At 38.0% G+C, this 26,587-nt stretch overlaps 1 protein-coding gene across 2 annotated transcripts in view; it reads left to right on the top strand.

The window, feature by feature from the left end:
- The window catches only part of ABCA12 (ATP binding cassette subfamily A member 12), a 178,604-nt gene that overhangs the window by 4,487 nt on the left and 147,530 nt on the right, over window positions 1–26,587 (top strand). For both annotated transcript variants that reach the window (XM_070422064.1, XM_070422065.1), the window contains exon 2: window positions 13,219–13,312. In XM_070422064.1, coding sequence (XP_070278165.1) covers window positions 13,219–13,312 — 94 coding nt within the window. The remainder of the gene's footprint in view (window positions 1–13,218; window positions 13,313–26,587) is intronic.

The following is a 26,587-nucleotide window of genomic DNA, read 5'->3' as shown; positions in this document are numbered from 1 at the left end:
CTGCTCTGTGTGTGACAGGGTAGAGCCATAACCTCCCCATCGGCCCTGCCCTGAGTGTGACAGTGGTGGCGCCCCAACCCCCTGATCCACCCTGCTCTGTGTGTGACAAGGGGCGGTGCCCTAACTCCCCTATCGGCCCTGCTCTGTGCGTGACAGAGGAGCTCCCCAACCCCCCGATTGGCCCTGCTCTGTGAGTGACAGGGGGCAGTGCCCCAACCCCCTGATTGGCCCTGCTCTGTGCATCACAGGGGGTGGTGCCGCAACCTCCCCATTGACCCTGCCTTGAGTGTGATAGGGGGCGGTGCCTCAACCCCCCAATCAGCCCTATCCTGAGCGTGACTGAGGGTGGCATCACAACCTCCCAATCCGCCCTGCTCTGTGCATGACAGGGGGCAGCGCCCCAACTCCCCAATCAGCCCTGCTCTGAGCCCGACCAGGGGCTGCACCTAGGGATTGGGCCTGCCCTCTGCCACCCAGGAGCAGGCCTAAGCCAGCAGGTCGTTATCTCCCGAGGGGTCCCAGACTGTGAGAGGGCACAGGCTGGGCTGAGGGACCCCCCCCTTCCCCCCGAGTGCACAAATTTTTGTGCACTGGGCCTCTAGTAAATAATATAAAGACTCATGGACACAGACAACAGTATGGTGATTGTCAGAGGGAAAGGGGAGAGGTAGAAGAAAGTAAAGGAAGGATAAATGGTGATGGAAGGAGACTTGACTTGGAGTGGTAAACACACAATACAATATACAGATGATGTACTGTAGAATTGGACACCTGAAATCTGTATAATTTTATTAACCAATGTCACCCATAATTCAATTAAAAAATAAATGAATAGAATGACAATGGGATAAGTTAAATGTTGAGTTTGGCTGCAAAAGAGGGAAGATTGGATCTTTAATTTTTGAGGTGATCATCCTCAAGATTGTTCTTAGAGTAAATGTTTCTCTCTCTCTCTCTCTCTCCCTGCCTCCCTCTCCCTCTCTCTTTATAAAATCAAATACCAGGATTTTGGAATATTTGGGATTCTCTAAATGCTTTTATTTTATAGGTTTCGGAGTATTCAATAGACTTTTCCATGGTCCACATAATGAATTTAAAGTCCCAAAGTCAGATTTCCCCCAAAATAGATCTATTCTTTCTATTACCTTCTACTGCTTCTCTGTTGCCCCTGAGTTGAGTTTCCTTTCCCAACATTCTCTGATTTCTGCTCAGAGTTCAGGTCACCAACAAAGACATCATATGTGTTAAGGAGGCCTTAAGATACTGCTGTTTTTTAAAAATATTAATGGCAACATCAATTCTCAATTACATTGTTAACCTAAAAATAAAAAGCCAAATTGAGAAGCAACTGCATTTTTTTGAGTTCAAAGAATAGCTAGGTATTCAGGATGCACTAAATTAGGCAGAAATCCAAATTGTGTTCTGATTATGGGATGAAGGCAAAGGGTTGTATGAGAAAGGGAAGGGAAATAATTACATAAAGAAGAAATGAATTTCTATTGGTGCTTATAGGCACCCAGAACTCTACATGGATGTTTACTGATTCTAAAAAAGGCCCGTAATCTTTAATCTCTGTAATCAGGATGTTTGCTTTCCTGTTGGTTCCACAAACAGTTGTTTAGAAGACAAGACTGTCTGGCCCTGTCCAAAGGTTATTTTGTCCAAGTCAAACAGCCCAAAGATTCAAGGAGCAAGGTGTGAAGAACCTTTTCTCTGGGGAGGTGGCTCTGGCTTCATTTAGAAATGGCTCCATTTATTTCATTTTTCATATTTCTCCCTTTTGATTGAGATCTTTCCTTGAAAGCATCTCTGATTAACAATTGGCAAGCAACACTGATCAGTTGTTGAAAGCTTCATTTATCTGTCACTGAGAAGGCGTATTTCCAGTATATCATGTCCCATGTAGGAGGGAAAGTGGTTTTCGTAGGAATCTTAGGCCACATTTAAGCAACAAGAGCACTAGAACAGAGGAAGATCTTACTGTCATGTTTCTTTAAGGGCAAACAACTGCAGTTAATTCCTTGAGATTTTTCACATCAACTCTCATAGGACTTAGTGATTATCTCAAATCTCTGAGCAATCATTATCCAAGTGGTGTCTTTACAACATTGAGCTACGTAAAGCAGACAAAATTTTATAACAAGAATTTCTAGAATGACAAACAAAATGCTAACTTGAATTTGGAGATTAGACCTGAGTAGGGGCAATGTCTGAGCATAGCCAGATGAAAAGGTCAAGGACCATGGAGTGTCAGCAATAAGAGACATTTCTATGGGAACAAATGAAAAACAAAGGTTAATGGTAAGTAACCAGTTTCTGAGCCGAGGGGGCAGTCAGTCAAGAACAATTTTAGATATCAGTGTTGAAGCAATCTTTAGCCATTTGAAATGTCTCTGATGATGCCATCCATTGCTCACGTATACTTTCCAAGTGGCTTACAGAGCATCAGGCATGAAGATTGTTTAAGCATGAGCATTTGTAGTGACTTATTTGAAGTTTATATCAAATTGTTTACAGACCATTTGCAGGGCTTCCAGAAAATGGCAGCTTTAGTTTGAAATGATTTCAAGTCAAAAGTGGGAGAGAAATTGGAAACATTGGTTTGAAGAGTTGTAGCCAAGTATTTGAGTAAACTAAAAAAATTTAGCATTCAATCCAGTTTACAGGTGGAAAATAAAACCTCAAAGGCAATGAATAGAATTAGTATCCATAAGTGTGTATTATAGCTTCTATTGAAATATAATTTTTTCTCTCTCTACAATTACCTACATTTTTATCAAAGATATTTTGCAAGCAAATTGGTTTTACCAAAATTAAGTCTAGTTTTGATAAACTTGGCCTGATTATCTATATAAATGCATCAAATATGACAATTGATTATATAGACTCTTTTAAATCTGCTTTGCTTGAACTTTCAATAAGAAATCTTCAGATTAAACTTTTAACAGCCTCTCGGGGCTAAGAGGCCAAGCCAAATGCTTGCCATTAGACTTCACCTGTAGTACTTTTAGATTTGGGTTAATTCCTCTTGTCTTGAGGTCCCCAAAATACCCTGAGGTTCTTGTGCCTGCCAGGAAGTGACTTTCCTTACTCACTTGGTTAAGCTGAGAACCCTATAAGCAAGGTACTATGCCAATTTTTCCAAGGAGGTCTTATTGGCTTTTAACCCGTTTCATGACCAACTCATCTGAGGTGTCCAGTGCTCTTCTGGCTCTTAAATGCTCTACCCGTGTTCACTAATTTTGCAGCTTTGTCTTCCAAGGCTCCCTTAGCAATACTTTTACCTCATGTACACTTAGCCCACAATAAAGTTTATTTAAATAGATGCTCATCTGGTGAGATCTGCAGAAATTGTCAGTTTGCAGGGGCCAGCCCAGACAACAGGTTTATAGAATTTATGCCTGTGTTGGTCCCTTTTGAATCTCTTTCTTATGACAACACAATAGACAGGGATAAAGAAAAGAAATGTGTAAGAATGCACAACAAAAATTTGTACTCACCTACCAGTAGCTCTAAGCTACTCAACACCCAGGGAACTTCTGACAAGCATGAAAGAAGCCCTTCCTGAGGAATATTTCTCATGTGGTAGCGCGTTCCTGTGGCAGCAGCCACATGGGCATCCCAGAGCAGTGCCTCCCTGAGGGAATTCCCCTCCTGATCTCAAAGAAAGTCACTGACCTCAACCACTAAGGAGGGAAGTCAGGAGCCTGGTAGAATTTACTGCTGGGTGGTCCATGGAAAGTGAACACAAAAGAGGCTCATGTGGGGATCTTATCAGGTTTCAGGGGACTCTAGTCCATGAAGATAAGGTTACTGCAGGTCCCCATATTTGTTAACCAAAAAATCAAAAGCCTCCTGTGAGCAGCAACAAGCATTTATTTAAGATCAAAGAATAGTTCATCAAGAAGCACTGATTTAGGCAGAAACCCAAATTTTGTTCTGATTATGGGGGGGGGGGGGTAGGTAATGGGTTTTTATGAGAAAGGGAGGGGAAACAATTCCATGAATAGAAGGAAGGAACTTCTATTGGTGCTAATAGGCTAAGTTCTTCTTGAACTCTACATGGCTATTTACTGATTCCAAAAGCTGTTTGTAATTTTGAGTCCTCGTAGTCAGGTTGTTCCATTTCCTGTTAGCTGTATGCACAGCTGTACGGAAGACAATGCTGCTTTGGCCCCACCAAAAGTTATTCTGCCAAAGGCAAACATTTCCAGGTTTCAAAGAGCAAGATGTACAAGGCCATTTCTCTGGTCTGGTGGTTCCAACTCCATTTTGAAATGGCTCCATTTGTGTCATTTTTCTCAATTGCAAAAAACGAATACTAAAAAAAATCACATTAATCACGAACAGAAATGTTAGGTAATAGAGAAAATCAATTAAATGCAGTTGCTACCCTGCTGGGTTTGTAATGTAACTCTTAAAATAATGGGAAAATGAAGATACATTCCACTGGAAATGGTTAGCAACAGGGATGCTAGTTAATGACAGGAAAGAGTCCTGGTGCAGCAAAGAGACAGAAAGACTGGATAGTTAAGATAAGAGTTTATCTTTCATGAAGAAGATGGGTTCTGAAGAGCATATCAAAGAATGATTCCTGATGTCTATTGAAGTGAAATCTAATTCCAGACTTATGACCTGAAGAAAGAAAATTAACTTCAGCTGTTTACAGTATTTTCTGTTGTAACTTTATCTAGTGGATTTGCACTTTAGCTCAGTTGATGATAGAACTGTTTTTTTCTATCACAGACATTCCTACAACTTGATACTTTTCTAACACTTTGGATCAAGTTTTACACTTCCTCCCCAACCCCCATATTGCCCATGTAACTTCCCCTCAGAGTGACTAGAGAAAGAGGAAGACTGAACTTCAAAATTTTGGAGCAGTACACTCTATTTATTAAAATAACTTTTTGGAATAAAACAATTTATAATTAAACTCTAATTCCCAAATTTAAAATTCTAAATCATGTTAAAATGAACTAGACCTTATACAATTCAGTCAACTATGTCTTCAAATGTTCCAGGCCTTTTCATCTCCTCTGGGTCGATACCACTTACTCCCTTAATACCATTTAATTGTTAAAAGAAATTAGATCTACCTGTTGATTATGGTGCTTGTCACATAGCAGGCATGAACATTTTATTAGTTTGGACAATCAATAAAACGTAAATGAAATGAAAATGTTTTATTTATTTATTTTTACTTTTTAAAAATATATTTTTATTGCATTCAGAGAGGAAGGGAGAGGGTGAGAGAGATAGAAACATCAATGATGAGAGAGAATCATTGATTGGCTGCCCCCGCAACCCGGGCATGTGCCCTTGACCGGAATCGAACCTGGGGCCCTTCAGTCCTTAAGCCGTGGCTCTATCCACTGAACCAAACCGGCTAGGGCTATTTTATTTATTTTTTAAAATATATTTCTACTGATTTCAGAGAGGAGAAGAAGAGATAGAAACATCAATGATGAGAGAGAGAATCATTGATCGACTACCTCCTGCACAACCTACACTGGGGATTGAGCCCGCAACCTGGGCATGTGCCCTGACTGGGAATTGAACGTGACCTCCTGATTCATAGGTCAACGCTCAACCACTGAGCCATGCCATCTGGGAGAGATGAAAATGTTTTAGAAATAGACAAGTAAATAAGCTTAAAGTCCAATAAAAGTGTGTTGTTTTTATGTACATCATAGGAAGTTTACCAAACTCCATAATGTATTATAACCTATAAGCACAGATTTCAGAAAAAGTCTTTGATCTCAGTTTCCACATGGGTCTTTTATATGGATGACAGTGGTAATAGGCAGAAAGCCCAATTAACAGAACTCTTGCCACTTTAGTTTCTTGTTTTGGGGGTTGAATTAAAGTTTATTCCAGATCTAAAGTACCAGGCTCTTACTTCAGAACGTGAACTTGGGAATCCTCTTGCTGCCATCAAGTAACAGTCATCCTTGACTTATGGGACAGTCCATAAAGGAAGGAATAGAAGAGGAAGGAAGAGGCAGTGTACTTTACTTATGGAAGGTTAGGCAAGTGTTATTTCCAGTTTGTAATAAAAAGTTATGATTTGAGGTTACAGGATGACTTTCAAATGACTTTTAATGCTCATATAGGCTGAACTAATAAAGGATAGTATTAAGGTCAAAGAGAGCTAGTAATCTGTTTTGTAGGGGTTTGGATATAGCTTTATGGTACAGGTGCTGAAGCCAGGCTGCCTGGGTTCAAAGATCAGCTCTATGATTTATGGCTTAAGGAATGAAGGCTTATTTAGTGTCTTTAAGATTCCAATTTTCCCATCTGCAGGAGAAAATGAGACGATTATATTAAATAAGATAATGCATATTAAGTGTTTTACATAGCATCTTGTACTTTCTAAGCAATCAATAACTATTAGCTGTTATCACTTGGGGCATTATATTGAATTCTGATATAATTGTAAGGAGAACACTTGACAACAAGAATTTATAGTGGGAAAGATATTTCAAAACCATATTTAACAGGGAATTGCTGAAGGAACTGGCACTGGTACCTAAGAGGAGAGGGGACTTCATTTCTCTTCAAATACTTGTTGAATTCTCATGTGAAAGAGGAGGCCAAACTAAGACAAACAAGTGTTAGTCAAAACAGGAAGATATCCCCTTGATATAAGCAAAAAAAAAAAAAAAATAAAAAAATAAAAAAATAAAAAAAAAATCAGACAGTATGAATTGTCCAATAACACAGAAGTCTTGTGAAATAGTTAACTTTTAGTCACTAGAAGCATTCAGGTAGAGGTTGGATAACCATATGGCAGAGATGTTTTCCCTGACTCTTCATGCACTAGTCATTCTGGAGTTATTTTTCTTCCTGGAACATTTCACCCTCTTTTCCATCTGTGGGTCTTCACCCATATGTTTTCTATGCTGAAAAGACTCCTACTTCTTTTTCACACTTTATCCAACATACCTATCTTTTCTTCTTCCTGACCTTTTCCATCTTTTAGTTTTTAATCAGCTCCTCTTGCTTTATTTTCCTTCCACACTCTTTACTTCCTATGTCTTATTTCTGATATCTACTGCATTTGGTTAAAATTATTTTCAATATTTCCTTTCCTCAAAAGACTGAAACTTTTAATTGCTCTATTCTCTGTGCCTAGTATACAGTATACAGTAGGCTCAATAATTTTATATAATAATAATAATAATAAATGATTACTGTAGTATATGTTAAACCCTAAGTTTTCTTAAGAACTCTCCAAGACTATGATTCCCTGAAGGGAAAGAAGAATCTTCATATTAAACGTTTTACTTTTATTTATTTTCAGAGTTAGAAAAATCCCCATTGCAATTTGAAAATTGTAATGATAACCACTGTCATTCATTTTGGACACAACCAACTTCAGACCACTCAATTTTAATGGGATCTATCTATCTATCTATCTATCTATCTATCTATCTATCATCTATCATCATCATCATCATCATCATCATCATCATCATCTATCTACCTATCTATCTTTCTATCATTCATCTCTGTGTCTACATATATTCTACATATATTCTGTGGTTCTGTCTACCCTTGGGAACAGTGACATCCCAATAGCAACCAGCACACTTAGGTCTCATCTGTGCACTAAAATAAGCTAGCATTTCCTGGAAAATTGGTATTTTCAAGACTAGGACAGAGAAAGTACACAGTGAGGCAGAAAAACTTGTGGAACCAGAAAGAAGGAAATAATTGTTATATACACATTTATCACTGTAGTTTGTGTATCTTTATACATTTTGAAACCCAGGAGTTCACACATATATCCTTAACTCAAACCCAATATTAAAGAGTTCATTCTAGTTTTCTCCCTTTCCGTGATCATAATTCCCCTGATGGGTAGTGAGGAACCTCGCTTCTCTAAAGGGGCATATTGACTTTTTGGTCAGCCTCCCTATATAAAACCAATTGCCTGCTCTTTGCTTTGCACAGACACCTTCCTTACCCAACAGACACCCCATGTCTGGCTGCTGCACTGTGGGTGTCCTCTTTACCTTACTAGGGACCCACCTCCCTCACTGTAGGGCACCCAGTTATAGCGTGGACTTACTGGGCACCACCTAAGGACTTTCAGACACTGAAATTTTCAGAAGCTGAAAGGGAAGAAAAAGAAAAAGAAAAAGAATGGGACATCTCAATAGAAAATAATCCCTGGAGAAATAAAAGGAGACAAATGCCATGGCCCACTAAAGAAGCCAACTGCCCAGTGTGCCTATGCCCTTCAATGTCAATAATGCAAGGAGGCCTGACCGATGTGGTTCAATGGTTGAGTGTTGACCTGTGAACCAGGAGGTCGTGTTTCGGTTCCCAGTCTGGGTTACATGCCCAAGTTGCGGGCTTGATCCCAAGTGTGGGGTGTGTGGGAAGCAGACAATCAATGATTCTCTCTCATCATTGATGTTTCTATCGCTCTCTCCCTCTCCTTTCCTCTCTAAAATCAATAAAAAAATTAGAAAAAAAGAATGCAGAGGGGATGGAAGGCAAATGAGGTATAGAGGCAAGTGTGAGGTAAGTTAAAATATCAGCAAAAATATGAAACTGTTAAAAACTGCTTTTCCCAAAGTTTCCAGTAGTCCCAAATCTGTAACGAAGATCAATATATTAGCCCTTTCTCTAAAGCAACAGCAAGAAAAGCCATGACTCATCAGTTTAGCATTTGGATCCTTGGCACACATTTTCTTCCAGGTTATTTATGATAATATTTAGAATGGTGTTGAAAGCAATCCTGCTGCTATGAAAATTTAAATTTTGTTTGTTTCTGGCTTTTGTGATTAACTTGTCAGCCTTAACATTACTGCGATCACAGTGTGAATGGCTCTGTATTTGTTATCCTTCTAAAATGCAGTATTCAGAAATGTTCTTCAAACCTCTCTGACCTACAATCCCAGGGGAAATCTTGTGATAATAAATTGCTTATAGGCTAGCTGTGGTTTTTATCTGCAACAGAGTCAAAAATGCCTTAAACTACACTGATATAGATTACAGTTTGGGCTGAACTTAAATCGTGTCAAAAATTAACTTCAAAATTTACCAAAACCTCTTCATGAAGCCATCAAATTAGGGCCTAATCTCCAAATTTATAGGAAACCCATACATCTTAAGAAAAAGAAGATAAACAATCCAATAAAAAATGGGCAAAGGACTTAAATTTTCGAAAGTTGACATACAGGAGGCTGAGAGACATGAAAACATGCTCTAAGTCGCCAATCATCCAAGAGATGCAAATCAAAATGACAATGAGGTACCATCTCACACCTGTCAGAATGGCTATCATCAACAAATCAACAAAGGACAAGTGCTGGTGAGGATGTAGAGAAAAAGGAACCCTCATGTACTGCTGGTGGGAATGCAGACTGGTGCAGCCACTGTGGAAAACAGTATGGAGTTTCCTCAAAAAATTAAAAATGGAACTCCCATTTGTTCATAGCAGCATAATTTACAATAGCTAAGATTTGGAAACAATGTAAGTGTTCATCAGCAGATGAATGGATTAAAAAGCTCTGGTACATCTAAGCAATGGAATACTACACTGCTGTAAAAAAGAAAGAACTCTTAGCATTCACAACAGCATGGATGGAACTGGAGAGCATTATGCTAAGCGAAATAACCCAGTCAGAGAAAGATAAATATCACATGATCTCATTCATTTGTAGAATATAATGAACATTATAAACTGATGAACAAAAATAGATACAGAGACAAAGAAGCATCAAACTGACTGTCAAGCTTCAGTGGGAAGGCAGGGGAGGGGTTGAGAGAAGGGGTAAGAGATCAACCAAAGGATTTGTATGCATGCGTATAAGCCTAACCAATGGACATAGACACTAGGGGGGTAAGGGAATGTGCCAGGGGACGGGGGTTGGCCGGTGGTTGGCCCGGGGGGGGGGGGGGGTTGATAAATGGGGGAAAAAGGAGACATATGTACTACAATATGTAATATTTTAAACAAAAAAATAAAACTTAAATATTCCATCAAATTAGATAAATCAAAAGACCACTTAAAGATATCCCACGACATATTCTTATATAAATGTGAATGTACATTTGTGTTGATATAATTAATCTCAGTTGCTCACTGAATTCTCATGAAGTTACTATAGAAAAATGAATAGATGCTCCTGAAAGTAGCTATGGGGCATTAAAACTACTCAGATGAATCCTTTAAAAAAAAAAAAATAACTATGGCTTCAAATATAAGACCAATAAATCTACAGACATTACATTTTTGTAACCTCAATTCTTTATAGTCTGCATTTCAAATGAGTCACATTGAATAAAGATGATATCTTGTATCATATCTAGGATCCTTAAAACAGACTTTAATTTTCAAATATATCACACTAGGCTAGAATAATAACATCATATATATATGTATATATACATATATATGATATATATATTTAAAAAATATTTTTATTGATTTCAGAGAGGAAGGGAGAAGGAGAGAAAGGGAAACATCAATGATGAGAGAGAATCATTGAATGACTGCTTCCTACACTCCCCACACTGGGGATTGAGCCTGAAATCCAGGCACAGGCTGTGACTGGGAATCAAACAGTGATCTCCTGGTTCATAGGTCAGTGCTCAACCACAGAGCCATGCCAGCCTGGGCACATTTTATATTTTTTATAGCACTTATATTTTTGCAATACACTTTCTGTAATTCTTTCTTACTTGTTTCTCAGAGCAGTATGGTAATTTAAAAAAAGACCTAGCCCAAGTATTTTGATATTCAGATCCTTGTTCCCTGCTCTGCTTTCTAACTGGGTATGTGACTTTGGATAATTATGCTAACCTTCTGTATCCCAGAGAAGAAAAAAGGGAGTTGGATGAGATCAAGGCTTCTTAACCTCCAATATGCAATGGATCTCTTTGGCAGCCTGGTGAAATGTATGGCTCCTCTAAGAATAATGTTTTTAAATTAATAAAATAAGTAGTATTACAAATAAAACAAATTATATTGAAACTAGAGGCCTGTTACATGAAGAGATTCATGCAATAGGCCTTCCCTTCCCCTGGCTGCCGGCACCGATTTTCCTCCGGCACCTGGGACCCAGGCCTTCAGTCTTCGCTGCTCCAGCCAGAGCCTTCAGTCTTTGTCCCACCACTTTGCGCCCATGTATGAAAACTAACCGCCATCTTTGTTGGGTTAATTTGCATACTCTCCTGATTGGCTGGTGAGCATAGTGGAGGGACAGTCAATTTACATGTTTGTCTATTTTTAGGTAAGATTCAGTTATTAAGGTATTTAAAAGCAAATTTAGGATATGGTAATGGGTTTCTTTATTATAGCATTAACTAACTAAATAAATATTATGAACCTATAACCACTGTAATTTTAATTTCACAATTGTAAACAGCACTTGGAGGTCTCTACAACAACACTAATGTTCTTTGAAAATATCCCTGGTTTCTATTGGTGACCAAGTCAAAGGTACTTCTAATCACACTTTGGTTTGTTGACTACATCCATCATCAATAGAAATGCTAAATTTCAATCACAAGCTGGAGAAAATAAAAATGTGATCTTTTTTTCCCTATCCAGGTTTACGAATGCCCTGAATTCTATTCATTAATTGATCTCAAGGGAGTTTTCCAACAAAAATATTCCAGGACTTTATAAACAATCCTGCCAGTTAGGTGGGTGGCGTACATTTAAAACTGCTCTACTCCCAGTGTGGTTCTTGGGCGCAGCACCAGCAGCACCCATCTGGAGCTTAATAGAAAAGCAGGGTTTCTGACTCCACCTCTGGTCTACTGAATCCCATTCTACTTGCATACATGATCCTAGGTGACGCGGTATGCACTGACGTGGAATGCACATTAGTACTTGAGAAGTGCTGTATAGGTTAGGCTGTTTGGTCAGTCTGGAAGCTTTTCAGCTATGACCAAACCCAGCACCTCAGGATTCCTTACATCAAGAGGCAACTTCTTCTTTTTTTAAAACCCAAAGTCTAAGAAGATGGTGACAGGCCCGCTAGCAAGGAGAGCAGTGCTATTAGACACACAATGGAGATATCCAGAGAAAATTGAGATCAGGAGTTTCCTAAGGATCAATACTTGAATGGGTCTAGATTGTTTTGGAGAATTAAAGAGCCCCAGGCAGTAACTTGAGATTTGGCAGAAGCAAGCTGTCTCTGAAAAGTGGGGGAGGAATGATAGCAAGTCTGATTGCATAACCAGGCAGAAACAGAGTTCCAAGTTTTACTTTATTAAGTCTAGGCAAGGTTCTGTACAGCTTGGTTTGTGTGCTATAACTGTTTGCATACCACAGTTAATGGTTTTTTTGTGAATACATGTTTGAAAAATTTTATAGGTATGTAAAATATTAAGCAGTTGATGTCTTATGCAACAAATCATGTCTACATGGGGAGGAAAGCCACTCTTGAAGTGTCTTACAGTGAAGTTCTCTGATAGAAATTTAATGCAGTATCAGTATACATTTTTTAGTATTTATTTTGTACCAGTGAAAATTCAGGGATCTATAAGACACTGTTCCTGCCATAAAAGAGTTGCCAACTTATTTTGTGAGTCAGGCAGAAAAATATTGATGATAAGAGTATGTTAGGTTTTATGATAGAAGCAGACACAAGATGCTATTTATAGAGGTATGCTGGGGGATGTTGCATAAAACTTGAAGTTCCTGTTTACTCATTTACTGGTACTCATTGACACAATTATTCATTTATTTATTTGTTCAATGATGTCTATTGAATCATTACTCGATGTCACCCACTAATCTTGTTGGCTGAGCATAAAATGTTGACTTTGGAAATGGTAAAAGAGGTCTAAGAGGTGTCTACGTTACAGTCGTGTTGGGTTTTGTATGCCCTGTTTAGAATGCTGAGCCTTACCAACAAGCAACTGGGAAAACATCAGATTTTAAGTAAAGAACTTACTGATCAGATTTGAATTTTAATATCATCACTCTTGGGGTAGTCATGATAGGTGACTGGAAAGGGGTCTTCAGAAGATCATTTTAAGGTTTCAAGCCTGGAAAAAAAAATCTTGTGTTCATTTATAGATCTCTTTCATTTAAAAAAATCACTCTTTTCTTTTTTTATTAAGAATATTTACAGGCAAATACTTGTTTTGTGTCGGAATGTTATAGTATGATGTATTTCTTGTCAGTTTTTTTGGTTCAGCAATTCAGCAATATAATTAATATTTTTTCTTATCATTATTTTGCAGCTTTGGACACTTGTCTTGATTTTATGGCCAGTCATTATTTTTATAATTTTGGCTATTACCCGGACCAAATTTCCTCCAAGAGCAAAACAAACTTGTAAGTAAATGAGAATCCCCCTAATTTTTGAATTGTAGTTAAAAATACGTTGATACTACTTTAGTGTTTCATTCTAATTTTTTAAAATAGTGTTTCCTCTTGAAAGCATTTATATAAATACTTAGTATGTTTTTTTTCATACTTTTGAATTTGTAAGAAAGATGGGCCTGTGATATTTATTTAGAAAAATACAAAGCATGCAGAAGCTGTGCTTTATCTGTAAAATATGGACTCATTCATTATTCGTCTCATAGATCTCACCGTGGTCTGCACAACACAAACAAGCAGCAGTCTCAGCTAGATCATTGTTTACTTTTGTGCTGTAGCAGAAACTATAGACTATTATTTGTTCAACTGAATGAATGAAATCCAGAGTTCCACAAAAAAATCTATTATCTCTCCTCAGGGCAGATACTGGAATGGTGCAAATGTGTCAACACAGTTTGAGAGGATTGGTTTCCAATTAGTGTTATTTTAGTTACATTTAGTCATTGCCAAGTGATAAATTGGGCTTACTACCCCAGAATGAAAATGCAGAAAAAATTCAGACAAGTCCTTAGAACTGAGGGAGATGAGCTTTTTAACCTCAATGATTTGACCAATGTTGTTTTTGCTTTTGTTCTTAAACTTTGGAGCTAATTTTCTCAGTATTGATACTTAAGTATTTTTATAAGAATACTTATAAAGTATTTTACTTAAGTAAATCCTTTTACTTAAGTAGAAGTCAGGTGAGATGTTTTATGTTTCACAGAAGTTATCTTCTAAAGATCCTCATTGATCAAATTTCTGTAAATCAGATTGTATTTCAGATAAAGTATGACCATATGCTATATAAAAGAATACTATGCTGAATTATTTGTAAACAGAATAATGAGGTATTGACACTAAAAAAGTGTATTGCTTTTCAACCATTTAGTCCTAAGAAATAAGATGAGAACCATGGTGGAATCTACTTAAATCATGCACAATAGGATAATTCAAAAGAAAATATAAAGTCAATTAGTGTAAAACATTTAAACTCTTGGTGCTAGAATAAATAATTCCTTTTATTTTAATAGTATTTCATCATTTCTGAAGGACTTTTGCACAGGTGATTATGTAGAGTTGTTGATGAGATTTTACTTGGTTATAAAAACAGCATAATTTTGTTCTCATTATATTGTGTGTATATTAGTTCTTTATAGAAGATTAATTCCATTGTACACATTAGAATTAATATTCTTGCATATCTTAAGTAGCATAGACTTCAGAAGTAATACATTCATTACATAAGTACAGACACTGTTTGAACTATTCTGGTTTAAGATGTTAATTATCAATTTGTTAATGATAGTGGAATTTATAGCTCCTTCCTCAACTTATTTTCACCAATTTATTGCTTTTTAGGATATTCAGTTATATCAAGTTCCTTTTATAAACTTCCAAGAGAGAAATATAAGATGTGTGAGGGAGTAGTCTTATTCTAATTGGCGCTAGCTGATAGAAGTTAGATAGTCATGGCGAAAATGATGCAAACCCCTTACAATTCTACTAACATACAAAGAAAAGAAGAATAGAACCACTATGTGACCAATGCCTTATAGGCCTAATCTGCAAGGGTCTGGAAAAACACGATACCCAAAAGAAGATGAATACCAATTTATACCATTGTCATACTCTAGTAATAATTAGCTATGAGGTGATTATATGTATGTTTGTGGATAGGAGAGAACAAAGTTATAGGAAAGTTCAAACATTGAATATATTTTTGCTAGTCTCTCAGATCTTATAAGACTCAGTCTAACCTATAATTTATTGATTTGTTATTAGATTTGGAAGGGACTCTCACTTTACAGATGAGAACACTGGGACCCAGGAAGATTGTAATTGGCCAAAATTCAATCATGTGGGATAGGAGAGAAAGGTTTTGAAAACTACCTTTATTTATTCTTTGTCCATCAGATTTATAAAGTAGCTTACCCTCTTATACAAAGAGCCACACACAAATTATGTCCAAGATTTCAACCCATTGTACACAATCAATAGAATATAAAATGTAATTTTATATTTGGAGGTGCTATTTTGTAGAGTAATTTAGAGAACCTAAAACTAGTATAGACAATTACCTTTTCTTCTTGTAATAGAGAATAACTTCAAAATGACGATTCAAAAAAATATGGCGATTCGAATTTAGGTATTTTTATTTTTTGTAATTGTGATTTTTCTTTATTTCTCATGTCCATTATATCAAAAGATTAAAATTAGCTACTAATAATAAGCATTTCTTGATCTCAGACTATGTGCCAGGCACTTAGCACAGGTAATGGCAATGTTAGTCATTTCACAGTTGAGAACACCAATGCACAGAGATTAAGTGACTGGATCAAGATTGCACAGGTAAGAAGTGGTGATGTCAGGATTTGAACCTAGGCTCCAGAGCCTGGTTTTCAGCCCATGGACTCATATTTTTTACATCTAGTAGTCAGTACTAATTTCTCATGTTGCATTACGTAGGTTTGAAAGAGTAGACTAAAAAATAGAAATTAGGAATATACACACTTCTCTGTATCATGAAATCAAAAGATATAAGGAAGAGGTACATTCCAATGTGTGTATATCAGAGTTATCCTAAATATTAGTATTCAATGTATAATGCTGCCTCTGTCTGGTGAATTCTGCATGAGCCACTGTAGTTGTAGTACCATAGAAATCAGGTCCCCTTGACAGAGTTAAACTCCTTTCTGGGCTACAGTGACTTCTTCAGTGCTAGTTGGGCAACAGAGAAATGAAGATGAAACTTCAGACTACACCCCAGCTGAAACTCAGCTGTGGTGAGAACGGGAGTTGTCATTTTGTGGGCACATTCTACTCTCAGAATGGCCAGGCGGGTTTGTAGGACTGACAAATCAAAGGAAGCTGCTGCAGCCTTGGCCATGGTAAGCACCAGTCCAGAGCAAAATGTTTCCTTTTGGCATCATCTGCTTTCACTTACTCCCTTTTGTGTTGCCACCAACAGCTTAGGTAACTGGCCTCGGCAGATGAGTTCCAGGTAAAGAAAGCTTCCAAAGCCTGCCAGGCAGGGCCCGCTGCTTCTCATTCACACGGGGGAAAATGGGCTGAGGCCGCAAGTTTGAATGAATTCCAACCTCTTACAATCTCTACATGCAGTGGCTTGTCAAGAGGCAGACTTAAAGCCAAAATACCACGCTCAGGAGCAAAGGCAAACAAAACAAAACAAAACTCTCCAAAATGCATTTAGACTAAGCCAAGCGGTAATGTTCAGTGAGTTAATTTTGTCTCCTTTTAATACATTTGTACCTCTGAAAATGCAGGCGAGAAGTTCCTAATTACTGTGGAGCTGACTACTTTTAAGAACAGTAAAACCCTGCCATAATAAGATAAGTGGACTCCAAAAATGCAGTTCTGCCAAACAGGGAGTCGCGTTTTTACGAAGTTAATGAAAAACAATATTTTACAAGTGGTAGAAAATACCACTAAAAGCACAGTGGAAGTTATTCTGTACAAGTATAGCTGCACACTGAATTAAACCCCAACTATCTTGAGGCTGTTACTTTCTAGTACCCCTCCCCCTTCGGAATATAAGAAAATTTGCCCACCCCACATCTGAAAATAGGGGCTGGTAAAAGCAGAAGCCAACTAGTAATTGAATTATATTCAAATTTGTGTTATCATAAGGTTATATTGAATACCACCCATCCAGATGTGACTCAGTGGCTTTGGTCAATGCAAGATTGACATTCTTAGTATGTCTTTTGACCTCTAGGCATACCTTTTGTCTTCAGGGACAAATATCAATAATCATAGGGGTGAACATTTATTGAATGCTTTACCATGTGTCAGACTATGCTAACTACTTTGCATATATTTCCTTAGTTATAGACACATCATCTCTTTGAACTATGTAATTTGATTGTCCCCATTTTAAAGATGACAAAACTAAGGTGCAGAAATGTTAAGTAATTTAGCAACAATCACGTAGTTACTCTGTGCCCGAGTCTGGAATTGAACCACAGGGTTTTTACCTGGAGTAGAGTGGTCTTATCCAGGTAATGAGTGCCAACAATGGCAATACTAAGGTCTGGCTCATTAGAATTTTTAGCATCTCCTTTTTCTTCCTCATACTACCTATTAGCACTATCATAGATTGAATGTGGCTGTAAAAGTGAACTCAATTGGTTTTTCTACTTGTCAGCAGCTCTAGGAAAAAAATTGAGAAGGAAGATTGAAATTATTGATTAATTGGTGGTTTTGGGGATCCATGCGTGTTGTTATACCTACATTACCTGAATTGTTAAAACTATTGTGTAGTTTTGTTTTGTTTTTAAAATATACTTTTATTGATTTCAGAGAGGAAGGGAGAGGGAAAGAGAGACAGAAACATCAATGATGCGAGAGAACCACCCATCAGCCACCTCCTTCATGCCCTCCAATGGGGATCGAGCTCACAACCCACGCATGTGCCCCTGACTGGAATCGAACCTGGGACCCCTCAGTCCGCAGGCTGATGCTCTGTACACTGAGCCAAACCAGCTAGGGCCTATTGTGTAGATTTAAGTTGAAAGATCTATGAGGCATCTCACTGGTGACAGTTGTGAAAGTTAGAGGAGTGAGGTTTCTTCTGGCCCAGCTCTTGCTGCTGACTTTTGCATGGTGGTGTTTCTATGGAAATGAAGGCAGGTGCATGAGGACAGGATTCTGGATGTAGCAGGCTCACTCATGATGTAATAGTAATAGTAATAAATTGTAATAGTTGAGGGGCCCATAGTAAATAACATTCATTTCTATTTGATTGGCTCAAAATGAATTTGGATTTTATTCTGGGAAGCTCAGAACTCATCACCATTCTTCTTCTGCTGGGGATTGCCCCATCCAATTTCTCTATTCTCACACATGCCAGCAACACTAGGCCGCCTCCCAGGTTAGAAATATCTGAGTCATCTTTGACTCCTCCCTTTCTAGTAGCCTTAAAGTCAGAATCTATCTTGTGAAATGCGTCCTGGAATTAATCCCTTCTTTTCATTCTTCCTGCCACCCGTCGCTCCAAAATTTCATTATTTCACTCCTAGATTTCTTCTATGGCTTTTTCAAATACTCTCCTCAGATAGTCTCCTAAAATACATTCGGGGCCTAACAAGTTTCAGCTTCTTTTTGTTTAACTTTCAAGACCTTTATAATCAGAATGCATCTACCTTTCTGTTCTCTCTGTTCCGCAGTATGATGCCTGTGCCTAAGGAGGCAGTGTCTGAGTGTGTCCCACAATCTTACACTCATTCCTGCTTGGATCTGCATGCTCGTGAATTATCCTCAATGTCTATTAAAAGACAAGCTCACATCCACGGCTTACCCTTTGGCTTTCCCTCATCATTCAAACTCCAATTAGTTCTCCTTTCTATCTCTCTTGTTGATGTATTGTATTATAGTGATCTTTGAGTGTTTTATGCTTCAATCTTGACTCACTCCTTGGAGAGACAGAACATTAATAGCAGAACTCACATCATAACACCACACTCATATTAGATACAGCATGATTCCTAACACAGGGAACAAAATAGGAGTTTAATAAATTGGTCAGAATTGGATACAGATGAATATGGGTGATTGAATTAAAAAATTCACCAAAAGATGAATAGTAAAAACAAACAAACAAAAACCCCTCAGTGTATGAGATGAGTAAAGGACAAGAAGTTAGGTTAGTTTTGGCTAGATCTTTACTTCTCAGATCTAGGTAAATCTCACTGTGCTATCAAAAATGTCCATAATGATAATGTTGAGGGGGTGGGGATGAACATAAGGCTCCCTCACTCCTCCCCAGGTAAGTCCACCTGGGAATTTCCATCATGAACACCTAAGAGCTCTTACAAATACTACATACATAAGATTTTTGTGTGGGAGAGATTTTACAGTCTGCTTCTTGCTTAAGTTCCAGAAAATGTTAGAACAGCTTTTGAATTTCACAATGAAAGCCCCATCACTTACTTCTTCCATCAGCAAGTCAGTAGTTAACAACTTTTATGGAAACACTGGTGACCCTTAGGTGGTAACATGGGGATAAATTCTTTGAAACTTATAGAAATGGAGATTGGGATTAGATTGTGACTTTGCTTCCTCTAGAATTCTGCACAGAGCTGCAGGAAACAGCAGGAGGAAGGGAGCATTGGGTCCATCACACGCTTATACAGGAATGGCTATAGCTTCTGTGGGTAGTTGCCCATCTCCCCCCAATCCCGACTTGAAATTCTATCATTCTCTCATGCAATGCAGATGGACACACCCTAATGCCAGAAAGTATGACAAAAGGATTTCCCAACTAAATGCCTAACAGCAGGCTTAGTACACAGAGCTGCATCACAGAACCGGAACTTCCTTGAACTACAGTAAACTTATTTCAACAAGGGGAAAACTAAAGAGGAAAGAATAGCTGTTGATTGTATGGTGGCGGATTTATTTTTCTGTCCTACATCATCTCTACATCAATATCAGTGAGGCAGTCATTAGCAGAGGTGACTGCCTCACTGATATTGGCTCTGGGAGCCACAGCTTCTCTTTCTTATTCCTTTTCTCTTCCCTTCCTTTAAAAGAGCAGAGGGGCTCTTGTTACTCTCAGATAGGATCCTCTAATATCTAAATCTATATGATAAAGTGCTTGCCGCCATTTTGTTTAGCTCTTTTTTGGAGTTTCCTCCTTTTATTTGGGGGTTGTTACTTTGTCTCCCCATTTATTGCTGTCCCTCTGTATTTGTTTCTACATATTAGATCAAATTGTGATGCTTCCCAGTCTTTGTGGGGTGGCCTTTATGTAGTAAGTATTTTGTGGGACCCAGTGGAACAGTTTTTTTGATCTCCTGAGCTCGGTGTTCTAGAATGTCCCTTGTTATTTGGGCTTTCCTTTTGTAACTGGGTCTTGATTGTTGGTGTTCCAGTCATGGGTGGGATATCCTCTTAGGCTGACTGACTGTGAGGCTCATCCCTGACCACATTGTGTGAGCTGTTGTGCAGGTGCAGTGTCCAGGTGGTTTCTACCCTTCCTTGTTATAAGTTTCTTCCTCTGGGTGAATATTTCCTAATTTAGTTTTATTTCCAGTCTGGTCCTGGGAGGAGGTGCAAGAAAGGTCTGCCTATTCTACTTCCATCTTCTCCTCCTTATTCAAATATCCTGGTAGCTTCCAACTTGTCCTGACTCCTCTCCTTCCACATCTTACTCCCAAGTCTATATGGAAAGATAAATAATTGATTATTTCTAAAACCCTCACAAGGATAGCGATGTTACTTGCTGAAGTTGCCAATATCAGCTGATATTTCCAATATGCTCTTGAAGCTAAGAGCCAGAGAGCCCAGAAACAAGGCATGCTATGGGGTTAAAACGTCTGTAGACTTCTCCATCACAGTTAGCTATTTCTCAGAATTTTTTAAACCTCCTCCTTCACTCCCTGACTTTCTTTCCAGATTTTTCAATCCAAATTTATTTAAAGAATAGAGTTACTTTTTATGATATGGGGTTTTCAATGCACAGCTAACCATAGCCTCCTAATTTCATACTGTCCAGATGAGAGCAACACAATTTAGGACAAATTTGGGGAGTGGAAATGCAGCTAACTAGAGAAAATAATACAGGAATCATACCACATACCAGTATTTTTCCCCTTTGCCCTTTCTCTATCTTTGAAATTTACAAACAGATATACCCACTCTATGTTACTTAAACTCATTGAAATAAGCCTGTTGAAAGATGTGGATTCCAGGTTCTTACCCTAGGCTTTTTAAAAAAAACATATATTTTTATTGATTTCAGAGAGGAAGGGAGAGGGAGAGAAATAGAAACATCAGTGATGAGAGAATCATGGATCAGCTGCCTCTTGCACATCCCTCACTGAGGATAAAACCCTCAACCTGGGCATGGGCATATGTCCTGACTAGAATAGAACCATGACCTCTTGGTTCACAGGTCAATGCTCAACCACCAAGGCATGCTGGCCAGGCTACCCTAGGCTTTTTGAATGGGCATTTGGTGGAGGAGCTGGTGAAGATGAGGTTATGGTGATGGGCTGATGATAGTGAGTGGAATTATATTGAGGACTAGACAGCTTAAAAAGCAACCTAGGAAATTCATTTTTAAAAAAATATGTTTTTTATTGATTGCAGAGAGGAAGGGAGAGGGAGAGAGAGAGAGATAGAAACATCAATGATGGGAGAGAATCATTGATTGGCTGCCTCCTGCATGGCCCCTACTGAGGATCGAGCCCGCAACCCAGGCCTATGTTCTTGACTAGAATCGAACCTGCAATCCTTAAGTCTGCAGGCCAATGCTCTATCCACTGAGCCACATCAGCTAGGGCAGGAAATTCTTAAGCAAGTTAAAGTTTGAGAGTGACCTCTTCCTTTCTTTTCAACTAGCTTTTCTTACTTAAAGCAGTTGCAGTTTTTACTAGCTCGCTGCAGTTAAAGTGAATCAGCAAATGGATTTAATTATTTGAGTAAGTTCAGGGAAGAATTTGCTTTTGCCTGAACTACACTGCAGCACTTAACCCTGTCTCTTTCAGGGCAATCCTTAGGATGTCAGCAGTCTCACACCATTTTTCATGTCTTATGTTGACACCATTTTCAGGATAGTTGAGAGGAGGAGAATGCCTCCGCTCAGAATGTATTGCCAGGTTGGTTACTAAGGAAGGAAGTGTTCATAACTTCCTGAATTTTTATGCACGTGTTTTTCCAAGATGATTTCATGGTTAAGTTACCTGCCCAGGGGAGCCCAGTTCCACTTAAACAAATACTACTTCATATTCTAACATTGTAGCACTATGCTTCTAGTTTCATAAATATCAGGAGAATGAGAAAATACAAAAAAATCATTTCATTATTTTGAAATTGCTGCTCTATGTGAGATGGTAAAAAGATGCTTTATATTATACAAGGATGTACCTACAGCTATACAGACTAGCTCTGCTTTCTGTCCTCATGTTGCTTGGAATCTAATGGTGGTTGAAGAAGCACACATGATAATTATATGCCATAATAGATTTTAAAAATAAAAAAGTTAAATACAACTAAAGTAAAAGTGTTAAATATAGCTCTTGGCATAGGATTTTGTACATAATAGAAACTCAGATATTTATTCATTAATTAGAAGTGATGTGCAACAGTGCAAATACTTAAGAAAATAAGTATTAAATAAGCAGCATTGGTAGTAAAAACAATTATAAGTTTTAAAAAGGAAGAGATTGCTATCAATTAGTATCATCAAGAATTACTCCAGGACTTAAGCTTGGAAAGGGAAAAAAAATGAAATGTGCTGGATATGCAATAAGAAGAGAGGTGCCCTTCAAGAGAGAGCAAGGTCATGATCAAAACCTTGGAGGCAGGAGCCCTCGGGGGTCACTAACTGGCTGAGGATAGTAGAGTTGTCTGACCTAAACAAAGTTTGTCCTGGAGAGTAGAGGCGATCAAGTGCGGTAGGGTCAATCATATAGGGTTTTCAATACTAAGCCTAGAAGTTTGGGTACTTTTTGTAGTCATAGAAACATTGAAAGTCTATGAGAAGTTATTTAATTTTTTTTCTAACATGAGAGATAAACTAAAAGAAGTTTTAAAGGTTTTCTATCATAACTGTTTAGCTCTATCCAGATGTTTCTATCATGGGCTATATTAGTTATCTATTGCTCTATAACAAATAGCCTCCAAAAATTGAGTGGCAATAATAATTAACATTTATTTGCCTCCAGTTCTGTGGGTCAGAAATTGTGGAATGGCTTAGCTGTGCAAATTTGGCTTGGCGTCTCTCTTGAGACTGTAGATTTGGTGCAGGGCTGCCCTCAGATGATGGCTTGACTAGGGCTAGATGGTTTGTTTCCAAGGCGGGTTGCTCATATGGCGAGGGAGTTGGTGCTGACTATTGGTGAGAGTTCTCAGTTTCTCCCTGCCGGCTGTTTCAGTGTTCTCATGACGTGGCATCTGGCTTCTCCCAGAGCGAGCAACCCAAGGGACAGTCAGGCGGATGCTATCCTTCTTATGACCTGGCCTCAGAGCATCGCTTCCACCACATCTGTTCATTAGAAACAAGTCACTAAGCCTGGCCCATAGTCAAGGGCAGGGGACTTAGGCTCCACCTTTTGAAGGAAAAAGTGCCGATGATTCTGAGGACACATTTTAAAACCACTATACAGATTAACTAGAGTCATTGGACCATAGTACTGTGTACTAAACATGTGTAAATTATTCGGGTCCATCATGCCAGAGAACTTATGTGCTTGGGGCCGTACTGCATTCCTAGAATCTAGTCCAATATCTGCACCTGGAGGTATCAGTAAGCATTTTTTCAACGTTATTGTTGTATAGATAAAGATATTTATTTTCAGGGGTTTTAGTGACAGATCTCATTAGGTAAGTATTGAAGTCAAGATTTAATTTGCTCTTACCACCAAAATCCTCTTCCTATTCACCAGGCTATCTGCCAAACAGAAACACTCATCTCTATTAGAAAAACTTACCTTGCTGTAGGCAGAGCTCACAGAACTACTCTCTGGAATATTGCCTGACACTTAGTAGTCACTCCATAAGTATTTGTTGAATAAATGAACAAATTTGGTGCAATACATGCAGGCTAGAATTAGGAAGAACCTGTTCGAATTGACTTGCAAGACAATGGAAAACAGGGGCATACTTGGGGCCAGGAAGTTTGCCTCTTGTGCAGGTTATTAGTTTGTCATTTTCATTGAAAAGACATTTTGTTTAAAGGGTGGATGTTAGATACTAAAAATATAGATGTAATGCTCCTGTGGTTTGAAAAGCTTAAGACCACACACAAGGATTCTATGGAAAAGCAACTTTATATCATTGCATCGTTATTTTGAATATAGTCTTTTCAAGAGTGAGAGTAGAGTAGGGGGGGTGAATAAGTGGGGTTTAGCCAGAATTCCTCTCGTATTAATAGCATTAAGTTATAACATTTAACCCACAGGAAACAGCAACAAATGAATTTGAGGACACCATGGCATACCCAAACTCTCATACACCTTTCTATGCAGTTCTAACACTATTTACTCTGGAAAAAAAATTGTAGCAAAATAGAAGTTGATCTGCTTTGAATATTCCACTCACCTCCATTGATGTCTGTAGCTTTAATTAGCTGTTTATAAGATTGCATGCTAAGAAGAGCTCTGAAAATCAGGAGGAGGAGGGAGGGGACCCACAACTTTTTACATGGATTACATTTTTTTTCTGCCAAGAGCTGAAATGTAAGGTCTTTACTTGTTGATGTATCTTTAGTTTCATGTGGAAATTTGGCATTAAGTATATAATCTGGAAGGTAAATTATAGTGATCAGCGATTTTCATAGGCAGGTTCAGTTTGGGGGATATTATGAATTCTGTGTTAACATTAGATAATATAGGCAAACCTCTAGAATAATGAGTTTTTCTGCAATGTTAATGTAAACTTTCAAATTTAAGCTCAAGTAAAAACTAAAGCAAACGAACAAGAGTGGGATTAGGTTAATCTCAAACATTTGAAATATTGCCTAAGGTATTAGAGCCATGATTATGATGCCTACTTTTCTTACATAGATTTCTAAACATCTAGCTGTGCACATCCCCTGGGCACTCAGCTATTCTTTAAGCAAACATTTATTATAGCACTATGTGGAATTTAAAGGAGAACACAAGCTTTTTAGACAAAAAATATCAACAATCAAATTGTGGGGGCAAGATATTCTGTACTTGTTCCTAAAACCATAACCTATTACATGATCAACTTTGATAGCAGGAACAAAAAACCACAAACACATTAAGATTTTTTAAAAAAAATATTACGACCATTGGGGTCTAGAGACGTTAGCAAAACTTAACATTTTGTAAGTAGGACTTGAACTGCATCCTGAGGAAGATGTATTGGTTAGCTGGATTTGCATGAGATGAATGGGGAGTTTTTCAAAGGAGGAAAGAATTAATCATGTTCATGGTAGTGGGATGTAAGGTGAATGGTCTTATCTTACCTCAGGGAGCCTTCCCTGAACCTCTATACTAGGTTAATTTTCACCCCCATACTACCCCCCCTGTATAATTGTAATTTACTATGTCTGTATTTATTTGATCTCTTCTTTATGAGGCCTGTGCATAAGCCTATCTTTTTAAAAATTAAATTTATTGGGGTGACATTGTTTAATAAGATTTTATAACTTTCAAGTGTACATTTCTGTGATACATGATTTGTATATTACATTGTGTGCTCACCACCCAAAGTTAAATCATCTTCCCTCACCATATATTTGGCCCCCTTTACCCTTCCTTACCCCTCTGCCCCCCTTCCCTCTGATAACCACCAGAATAGGGGTTGCTAAGTTATATGGTAACTCTATTCTTAATTTTTTGAGTAACCCCAATACTGGCTGTACCAGTTTACATTCCCACCATCAGTGAATGAGTGTTTTTTTTCCTCTCTTCAACCCCTCCAACACTTGTTATCATTTATCTTGTTAATAATAACTATTCTACAGGTGTGAGGTAGTATCTCATTGTACTTTTGATTGATTTGCATTAAACCTATCTTTTCCACCAAATAACAGCAGCACCAAGCAGGTAAGAGACACTCAATAGATAAATAAATGTCCCCTTCCAACCTTAGATTCTCTTGAGAAATGAGTTTGAGTGGGTAATAATAGGACAAAAAGACCCAGAGCCTGAAATACCAGGGTGATTATATTGAGATATCTTTATCTGATAAGCGATAAAGAATAACACATGGAAACAGGAACACAGAACTTTGTATACATTAATCAGATAGTGTGAGAAAGATAGATTGACAAGCGTGAGAAAAGGCTGAAGCAAGAGAAAGAATTATGCAGTTATTGAAATTATAATAATTGATTGGCACTCTTACACAACTAGAGAAACAGAAATGTGGAGGAATGAATGTCTTAAATATATTGGGAGGAGAGAGTCAGTAGGATAAGATGAGGTGTGAATTTGGGGGACAAAGGCATGATTGGAAATGTAAGCACTACCCTGGACTTTAATCTGGAGTCTGAGATTGTAGAACAGCAAGAACTATAACAACAGGGATCACTTTCATGTAATTTCATGTAATATTGTCTTTTAATCTTTGTAAAAATCTTGAGAGTTTCATTATTGTGATTTCTATTTTATAGAGGAGAAAATCAAAATGCTTAGAGAGGGGATAGAACCTAATGATCACCCATGGGCCTTTGGTCAGGGTGTTCAACTTGAGCCCCAATTTGACCTTGAGAAGTCACTTCACTTCTTGGAGCCTGTTTCTTCGTCTGTAAAA

This window comes from Myotis yumanensis, unplaced genomic scaffold, assembly GCF_028538775.1.
Source record: "Myotis yumanensis isolate MYYU_CA2020_CCGP unplaced genomic scaffold, mMyoYum1.0.hap1 SCAF_8, whole genome shotgun sequence".
Classification (NCBI taxonomy): Eukaryota; Metazoa; Chordata; class Mammalia; order Chiroptera; family Vespertilionidae; genus Myotis; species Myotis yumanensis.
The sequence above is the reverse complement of the archived record's forward strand: the minus strand, read 5'-3'. Positions and strand labels throughout refer to the sequence as shown.